The sequence below is a fragment of the Carlito syrichta genome, unplaced genomic scaffold (assembly GCF_000164805.1).
Source record: "Carlito syrichta isolate Samal-C Ts95f unplaced genomic scaffold, Tarsius_syrichta-2.0.1 Scaffold309865, whole genome shotgun sequence".
Classification (NCBI taxonomy): Eukaryota; Metazoa; Chordata; class Mammalia; order Primates; family Tarsiidae; genus Carlito; species Carlito syrichta.
In genome coordinates this window covers 139,898-149,619 of record NW_007253961.1, presented here as the reverse complement: position 1 = coordinate 149,619, position 9,722 = coordinate 139,898, and the positions used below count along the sequence as shown (strand labels likewise).

Genomic DNA, 9,722 nt, shown 5'->3' with positions numbered 1-9,722 from the left:
GGCAGCGGCGGCGACGGCGTCTGCGCAGGGTAAACGCGGCGTCGCGACGCTGCCGACCTGCACTTTCGCCACGGTGTCCGCCCGCTCGCTGAGGCTCGAAAAGACCATGCCCTGGGACTCCGAAAGACCCCGGGACACTCCACGGGACTCTTCTAGCAATTCCATCTGAGAATTGAATTTCTGTAGGCTGAAGTCGCCGCACTCGGTTTCCGGGGTCTTCGGGCCGTTTGTGGCGAATCTGCGGCCACGGACCGTGAGCACGAAGCTGGGCGTGAGGAGCCCGCCCTTCTCCCCTCCCCCCTCTTCCTCCTCCTTCCCTGCTCCCTCCCTTCTGCTGGCGCCGCCGCTGCAATAGGGACCTGGCCTTGGTCTCCGAGGAAGGCGGCGAGGCGGGGCCAGAGTCACTGGGCGGGGCTGGGGGCAGGGCCGGGAATAAGAGGGACGCGGGCTGGAGCCTAAGGGGGCCCGGAGTTATGGGCGGGGCGGGGCTGGAAGAATAGACCATCGATGGGGCGGGGCTTGTTGGGGGGCGGAGCTATCTGTTAAGCGGGACTCAGAATGGGGCAAGAAAATAGTAAGTTTAAGAGTGAGGTTAAACAGTGGCCCTCAGGAAAGAAAGGACGGAGCTGTGAATGGGCCTGTTAAGCGGAACTGTTCTACAGATAAAGGACAGAGCTGGGAAAAATCGACGCGAGACTGAGGAAGAGGGCGGGGCTTGGGAAAGATAAAGGGGCGAGGCTGGAGGGAAAGGGTGGGACCAATTTGGACTCACCGGGCGTGACTGAAGGAAAGGGAAGGAGCTCGGGAAAGGTAAGGGAGAGGTAAAGGTTAAGGGAGGAGTGGCTCTGAAGGAAGGGGCTGGGTTTCAGGAGAAGCAGGGCGCTGGTGGCGTGAAAGTGCTTGTATATGGTGAAGTGGGATTCAGGTGCTGGGAATCCTGTTAGTTGGCAGGGATATGCTACGGGTTGCTGGTCGGAAGAAGGTGTCAAAACACAAATAACTGATTTAATTTGACAGCCACTTCCTAGCTATGTGAATGTGAGCAAGTTGTTAAATTCTTCCTCAAGTTTCTTATTTGTAAAACAGAGCTCGAAAACTCTATTTATTACCAGTTCTTGGGAACTTCAGAGAACTTGTTTGCCAGGGAGACATTTTTGTTAAACAGCGCTTCTCCGGTTTTATCATTAAAGAGCCTGAAAAGTCTTCCAGAGTTCTGGGACAAAGCCCAAGCAATCTGAACGCTTCTGTTTTCATGCAAATTTTGCATTTGACCCACTAAAATGTGTATATTTTTGTACATGTTTTCCAAAACCCTTCCAATAAAATCGACACTCTAGGAAGATGTTTGCTGGTTAAGATCTTGGGATCTGAAGTCAAGTAAATGAGTTCTCTTAAACAAGTGACATGCTCTCAGAGCCTGTTTCCTTGTGTGTAAAATGGAAATAATTATAGCGCCTATTCTCAACAGGGTTGTTGTAAGAATTAAATGAGATGATGCTTGTAAATCACCTACCACAATGTTTGATATGTAGTGAATGCTCAAAGAAAATATTATGTTGTTATCCTTATTCAACAAATTCAGAATAAATAGCAAAGGAGAGTTATATGAAGTCATTTTAAAGCCAACTCCTTTAAAAGTCAGGAACCCATTTGAGAATCTGATGGAAAGTGTGTACCTTTCTCCTGAGAAAATACATGCACACACACAATTTCACTTATTTCTTAAAATATTTGAAGGATGTATGAAGAAGTAATTGGATGAATATGTGTTAGGATAGGGATGAACCCTAGCTGAAGCCTTGCTCCCTCCCTCTTAGTGTGGCTCCAGGCCTCAGGTCCGCTAATCTTCCCTCCCCAAGATCCGTGAGACGAGTTGGAATAAAGATCAGCTTTATTATTGGCATGAAGGCAGGGAGGTGGTGAAGTGCCAGGCCCTTCTGCAGATGAGGGGGCAAAGGGCTTGCCAACCAGCACCGATCCTCTAAGCTGGCCCTCCTGATAAGGTTCAGACTCCAGGTGCCCCTGGCTTCCAGCAGAAGCAATGGTGAGTGAGCAGGTGAGCAGACTATTAGGCATTGGATATGTGGAATCCTCAGGGCTGCTCTGGAGCTGGGGTTGTGCTGGCGTCGGCAGGGGGTGGGGGTCGAGGCTGGATGTCCCTGGTGCGCATATAGGACAGCAACTGCTCTGGGATCTCAGCCAACACATCCTTGGCCAGTCGGGCCATGCTCAGCACCTGGTTCCCCGACCGGTCGACATAGTCTCGGAATGGGACGAACTGGGGCAGGCACAGAAAAGAAGGTGTGGGCTGTGGCCAGGAGAGAGGGTATATGGAGGGGTAGCAAGGAGGCTTCTTTGACCCCTAGCATCTCTTTCCAAATATTGGACTATCTCTCTCCCTCAATCTGTTTTCTACATTTGCTTTTTTTCACCTTATATTTACCTCCAACCCACTCCAACTTGGCTTCATGCAGTACATTGAAACTGCTCTTGGTGATGTCATCAGTAGCCCCATGTTGCTAAATCAGACTGGTGGGCAATAATTTTCAGTCATCTTGCTTGACTTTTCTTTAACTTTCCATTACATTTGACCATAATCCTTCTGGACATATCCCACTCTTGACACCACATTCTTCTGGTTTTTTGCTTATCTTTCTGGAAGCTCTTTTTTCTCCCCCTATTCTTCTGGGTCTACCTGCTCTCAAAACCTGTCTCAACTCTCTTCCTGGATGATTTCATATACTTGTGTGATTTTAAAAATTATCCCCTGGAAGGAAGTAGAAGGGGTTGGGAGGGGGCAAAGGAGACTGGGAAGAAGGAGGGACCAGAAGAGAGAAGGGGCAGAGATCAAGGGAAAAGGAGGTCTGAGAAGGGAAGGAGGCCCAAGGGATGGGGTCGGGGTGAGAAGGGGGCTAGGAAGGAGAGGAGGTCAAATGAGAGGGGGAGTTGGGTAGAGGATGGGAACGAAAGGGATGCCGGGAGGGGGAGCTAATGAGGGAGAAGTAAAAAAAAAAAAGTGGGGGAAGAAAAATAAACCTATTTCCTAATGATTCCCAAATGTAGATAGCCATCCCTAACTTCTTTTTAATGTCCAGAATTACCTACTAAGTTGCCATATTACCTCTTTATTCAGTTGTCACAGATACCTCAAACTCAGTGTGTTCACAACTGATTTGAGCTCTTTCTGCCAAATCTCCTTCAGCTTTCCCCTTCCCAGTAAATGGGACCATCACTCACTCAGTTGCTCAAGCTAGAAGATTGAGAGTCATCCTTGAAATGCTTCTCACTCCCCCTCACCATCTAATCAAGTCTTATAACATTTTCTTAAGTATCTTTTGAACCTGCTATTTCTCTCCATCCCCACTGCTTCCATCCAGATCCTTATCATCTCCCTTATACTACTTCAAAGGCTTCCTCACTAATGGGTCTATCTGCCTTTCTCTTTTGTCCTGTTACAGTCCACCCTTCATGCTGCAGCCAAAGAAAGCCTTTTTTTTTTTGGATCAAAGTCTTACTGTTGCCCAGGCTGGAGTGTAGTGGCACACTCATGTTCACCTCAGCCTTGACTGGCTGGGCTCAGGCAGTCCTTCCACTTCAGCCTTTCCAGTAGCTAGAACTACAGGCACATGCCACCATGCCCAGCTATTTTTTTTAATGTATTGTAGAGACATCTTGCCAAGTTGCCCAGGCTGGTCTTGAACCCCTGGGCTCAGGAAATCCTCTTGCATCATCTTCTGCCTTTAAACAGACTCTTTCATAGTCTTTGCAGCTTCATATCCCACTACTAAGCTTTTCGCCTCCACCTCTCAAAATGCTGGGGTTACAGGTGTGAGCCACCAGGCCCAGCTGAGAGCCTTTTAAAATGAAGTCTGGGCCAGGTGCAGTGGCTCACACCTATAATCCCAGCACTTTGGGAGGCAGAGGTGAGAAGATTGCCTGAGCCCAGGGCTTTGAGACCAGTCTGGGCAACTGGCGAAACTTCATCTCTACAATAAATAAAAAAATTAGCTGGGCGTGGTGGCACACACCTGTGGTTCCAGCTCTGTTGCCTAGGCTGGACTGCAGTGGTATGCTCATAATGACCTAAGCCTTACCTGCTGGGCTCAGGTGATCCTTCCGCCTCAGCCTTCCAAGTAGCTGAAACTATAGGCGCATGCCACTATGTCCAGCTAATTTTTTTTTTTTTTTGAGTCGGAGTCTCACTCCATTGCCCAGGCTGGAGTATAGTGGCATGCTGCTCACGGCCTCAACCTGCTGGGCTCAGGCGATCCTTCTACCTCAGCCTTCTAAGTAGCCGGAACTACAGGCACATGCTACCACGCCCGGCTAAGTTCTTGATTTATTGTAGAGACGGGGGTCTCACCACGTTCCCCAGACTGGTCTCAAACCTGCGGGCTCAGGCAGTTCTCTCACCTCAGCCTCCCAAAGTGCTGGGATTACAGGCTTGAGCCACCGCACCCAGTCTAATTTTTTGATTTATTGTAGAGATGAGGTCTCACCATGTTGCCCAGGCTGGTCTCAGATCCCTGGCCTCAGGCAACCCTCTTCCCTTTGCCTCCCAAGATGCTGGGATTACAGGCAAGAGCCATTGTGCCCAGCCAAGAACTTTCCAATTCTTTTAGAACAAAATCCCAAATTTTGGTTCCCTCCTGTCACTTAGTGTGATCCTGCCACTCTGGCTTCTGCCCTTCCTTGATTGGGCCAATCCTTCTGAACCTCAGGGCCTTCTCACATGCTGCTCTGTAATGCTTACACCCTCTTTAGGTCTCAGCAACCTAAAGAATCTTTTCCTGACTACTGTAAGTCAGGTCCCCTGTTATAGGCTCTCAGAGTGGTATTTGCTATTCTTTAGAGTACTGCCACAATCAAATGAGATATTTATCTGTGTGATTACTTATTGTTGGTTGCCTCCACTAGAGGGTGGAACCCTGGGGATCTCCACCATGGATCCACTAAAGGCTGCAGCAACATTCCTGTTTTTCAAAAAGAATGTGTTCAGTGAATGAGGAAGGATCAACCAGCGAGGGGGAGAAAAGTGGTGGTTTAGAAGGCAGTAAGGGAGAGTGATTCCCAACCTAGCCCCTTCTTCCCACTGTTCCTCTCAGCTCCACGACCTCACCCAGATCAGGTCTACCTGAACGATGTCCCGCTCTGCATAGCGTCCCCTAGAGGACACGCGCACATCATCACCATCCAGCTCTTCCATTGCTGCAGAAAAGATACACCTCAGCTGATTGGCTTCTCCAACCCCAGCCCATACTGCTCATTCCTCTTAGCTCCCCTTTGGAGTCATCATGATAATGCCTAATAGTTGTGTTAAAGTCCTACAAATATTAGATATTATTATAGAGTTATTATTATTATCATTATTATGCCTTCCCACACATTCCATTCTCCCAGGAATTCCAAGGGGGAAGTATTAGTATCATCAGCCGTGGTTATGATGAGAAAATAGGTTCAGAGAAAGTCTATGCTTTGGCCAAGGTCCCACAGGGGTATCCACTTTGTCTTTTCTGTGAGGCAGGCCCAAGTGTCCAGACCCCCTCCCACTTTTCTCCCCAAGTCTTAGCCCCACTCATGAATACTGTCATCCTACTCACCCTCAAACATGGCTGGTCCCACACCGACAATAATGATAGACATGGGAAGTGAGGAGGCCTGTGGGGAGAAAGGGTGAATTGTTGGGGCAAGCAGCCATAACTAGGTGACTGTAGGGAGACAGTTCCCTCAGTGTATGTCATGGTTCTGCACATCTTTCAAGTACAGGCACTGATTCTCTGTGTTTCAGACTATTTTTTCAAAGTTGTTTCTTTTCTATATCAAGCAGCCTTGAAAGGTACAGTGTTTTCCTGTAGAGGAGAGGGCAGGTTTATTTACTGTCCAATATAATTTTTAAAAAGATCTCCCATTGGAACAAACAGCAGGCATGCTTACTGCCAATTTAAAAAGATTTGGTTTCCCTAAACTCAGGATTCCTCTTCTATAACAATGCACAGTAGGTGCAAGTGCCATGTGGCCTTCTTCACATCATCCTGGGGATTGGGACTTAGAGAATCAGAGTAAATGCTGACACTTCAGCTACTGCTTTTGCTGGAAATAACAGTCCTTTGACTTTGATCCAAGAGTCTTATGTCTTCTTCCAGCATTCATGAAACTGGCAGGCTCACTTGTTAGTTTACAAGTAGGGAAAAATCTCAGCCCTTTCATTGTATTGATATTACCCCTCCTTGCCAAGTCCTTCTCCTTAGACTTACGCTGACGATGGCTTCCTTGGTCTGTGTCATGTCAGAGATGACGCCATCAGTGATGATGAGCAGAACATAGTACTGGGAACCATCTGAGATCTTGGCTGCAGTCCTGGGTGAGAGGCCAGAATCAGGATCTAGCTAAAGCCAGACAGGCCAAGGGGACACCTTACCTCCAAAGCTTCTACAGTCACTGTGTGAGCAATGGGTAGAAACTGGGGCTTCTAGAGCCTATGCTCCTTCACAAGACCTGGCAGCCTGCCCTTGCCTGCCATCCCTTGAATAATATTTGTTGAGCACTTACTATGGTTGACCCTGGAGATACATGAGAAGAAAAAACAAATCCATCCCAGCCCTCAGAAGTGAGGCAGACATCAACAATCACACAAAGAAGTATAAAATTATCACTGTGATGAGTGTTGTGATGGAAGGGGGGCATTGCCATGACACTGTACGGGAGTGTCTAGGTCAGTGAAGGCTTTAAGGAAGTGATGTTGAGGATAGAGAGGGTAAATGAACAGAGTGAGTGGTGGGGGGACACTATACCATTCTAGGAGCAGGAACAACATGGTCAGAGGTCTGAGGTGGTACTTAAGGAAGCCCATCCTGTCTGGAGGACAGAAGTGAGGAAAGTAGAGTGGACCATGTGGCTGAGGGCATGCAGAGGCCAGACCACAGTGGACTTGATCAACCCCTTGAAAGATTTTGATGAGTATGCAAGTGCAAAAGCAAAGGCTGAAGGCTTTCTTGCTTCCCTTCTTCACCCATTTCTTCTCTCTCCCTTCTCCCCTCTGCAGATCACATCCCATTGCCTGGGCTGCTGAGTCCTGTATAGTACTCCCTCAGCCAGTCTAACAGCTGCTCCCAAAGTTCCTTTTCCTTCTCTCCTTAGAGAAGAAAGTCAAGGTATTGTCATCTGAAAAGGACTTCAGAAGTCTTTAAGTCTAGTCCCCCTATTTTCCATTTAAGAAAAACAAAACCTAGAAAGGGCACAAAGACAATGGCAGACCCTAGTTTCTTGACTTCCAGTCTTAAGTCCTATGTGGAGTGGAAAGGATGGACTATGCTGCCCAATAAAGTAGCCCTAGCTAATGTGGTTATTGAAATTTAATTAATTTTTTTTGAGTGGAGTCTCACTCCATCACCCAGGCTGGAGCGCAGTGGCACGCTCACAGCCACCCCAGTGTTGACCTGCTGGGCTCAGGCTATCCTTCCACCTCAGCCTTCCAAGTAACCGGAACTACAGGCACGCGCCACGATGCCCAGCTAATTTTTTAATTTATTGTGGAGATGAGGTCTCGCCAAGTTGCCCCGGCTGCTCTTTAACCCGTGGGCTCAGGCAGTCCTCTCACCTTGACCTCCCAAAGTACTGGGATTACAGGCTTGAGCCACCACGCCTGGCTGTTAATTAATTAAATAGAATTAAACATTCAGTTCCTTGGTCACTTTAGCTACTTTTTAGGTGCCCAGTATTCATTTGTAACTGGTTAATACAATATTGGACAGCACAGATATGGATCATTTTCATCCATGTAGAAAGTTCTACTGGACAATGCCAGTACTTAAATTTGATCTCAGAAAGTTAGAAAAAAGGCATGGTGAGAGTGTAGAATTCAAAGAGCCTAGCCGGGTGCAGTAGTTCACACCTATAATCTCAGCATTTTGGGAGGCAGAGGCAAGAGGCAGCCTGGGCAAATTGGCAATACCTTGTCTTTACAATAAATAAAAAAATTAGTCGGGTGTGGTGGCATGCACTTGTAGTTCCAGCTACTTGGAGGGCTGAGATGGAAGGATAACCTGAGCCCAGCAGGTTGAGGCTGCAGTGGCTGTGAGCATGCCACTGCATTCCAGCCTGGCCAACAGAGTAAGATCTGACTCAAAAACAAGCAAAAAAAAAAGAGGCCAGGCATGGTGGCTCACGCCTATAATCCCAGCACTTTAGGAGGCCAAGCTGAGAGGATTGCCTGAGCCCACAGGTTCAAGACCAGCCTGAGGAACTTGTCAAGACCACATCTCTGCAGTAAATAAAAAATTAGCCGGGCATGCTGCTGCGTGCCTGTAGTTCCAGCTACTTAGAAGGCTGTGGTGACCGTGAGTGTGCTACTGCACTCCAGTCTGGGCAACAGAGTGAGACTCCAACAAAAAAAAAAAAAAAAGCCTAGCCATGCATGGTGGTTCATGCCTGTAATTCCAGCACTTTGGGAGGCAGAGGCAAGAGAATTGCCTGAATCCAGGGGCTTCAGACCAGCCTGGGCAACTTGGCAAGACCTAATCTCTATGATAAATCAAAAAATTAGCTGGGCATGGTGGCATGTACCTATGATTCCAGCTACTTGGAAGGCTGAAGCGGAAGGATCACCTGAGTCCAGCATGTCGGCTGCGGTGGGCATGAGCATGTCACTACGCTCGTCTGGGTGACAGAGTGAGAGTCCTACTCAAAAAAAAAAGCTTTGGCTTAGTTGGCCGAGGGACCAGGGTAGGAGTGGTTCATGATCCTCCTTAACAGTCCCTTCCCTTCCTAAATTCTGGCCTCAGTCTCCTCACAGGCCTGGCCTGGTAGCTTCTCCTGTCACTCACTCATTTCACAAATAGTTACTGCATACCACCTATGTGTCAGGCACCAAGCTTGGTGCTGAGCATGCAGCAAATAGGATGTTGTCCTTGGGGAGACAGTGAGGTAGTTGCTTAAACTACTAGAATACCTGGAAGCCAGGGCTTTGAGGATGTGCCTGAAAAGTGGGCAGGGTGTAGCCAGGTAATGGTGGGGATGGGGTGGGATGACAAGGATGGGAAGGTAAAGGAAAACATGATCCAGAGGTCTCGCCAAGCTGGCAACAGTGGGCATCATGGATGGGCTTGGGGACACAGGAAGTACATTTTTGGTTCCCTGTAGATGCCTTACATTCCCAAGGTCATTTAGATCTGGAAGTTGGCTGAGGAGCTAAGTAACTGGCCGGGGGAGGCTAGTCTGTGCCACACTTGGCTATATGGTGGGAAACAACAGAGAGTCCTTTGTGATCATCAGAATCATAGCTACATACTTGACATGTGTGATCTAATTTAACCCTTACCACTATTCTGTGAGGTAGACACTTTTGTGTGTGTGTATGTGTGTTGGAGTCTCACCCTTGTCGCCCAGGCTAGAGTGTAGTGGCAGGCTTCGGCCTCCGCAGCCTTGACCTTCTGGGCTCAGGCGATCCTTCTGCCTCAGCCTTCCAAGTAGCTGGAACTACAGATGCACGCCACCACGCCCGATTATATTTGTGATTTTATTGTAGAGACAAGGTCTGACCAGGTTGCCCAGGCTGGTCTGAAACCCGTGGGGTCAGGCAATCCTCTTACCTCGGCCTCCCAAAGTGATGGGATTATAGGCTGAGCCACCGTGCCTAGCCAGAGGTAGACACTTTTACAATTCCCATTTTTTTTTTTTTTTTTTGAGTTAGAGTCTCACTCTGTCGCCCAGACTGGAGTGCAGTG

At 48.3% G+C, this 9,722-nt stretch overlaps 1 protein-coding gene across 3 annotated transcripts in view; it reads right to left on the bottom strand.

The window, feature by feature from the left end:
• Positions 1-1,873: 1,873 nt before the first annotated feature.
• Positions 1,874-9,722, bottom strand: part of CPNE9 (copine family member 9) — a 25,506-nt gene continuing 17,657 nt past the window's right edge. For all 3 annotated transcript variants that reach the window (XM_008068103.2, XM_021717585.1, XM_021717584.1), the window contains 4 exons: positions 6,255-6,357; positions 5,601-5,658; positions 5,135-5,208; positions 1,874-2,278 (listed from right to left, as the gene is read on the bottom strand). In XM_008068103.2, coding sequence (XP_008066294.1) covers positions 2,093-2,278; positions 5,135-5,208; positions 5,601-5,658; positions 6,255-6,357 — 421 coding nt within the window. In that variant the 3' untranslated portion in view covers positions 1,874-2,092. The remainder of the gene's footprint in view (positions 2,279-5,134; positions 5,209-5,600; positions 5,659-6,254; positions 6,358-9,722) is intronic.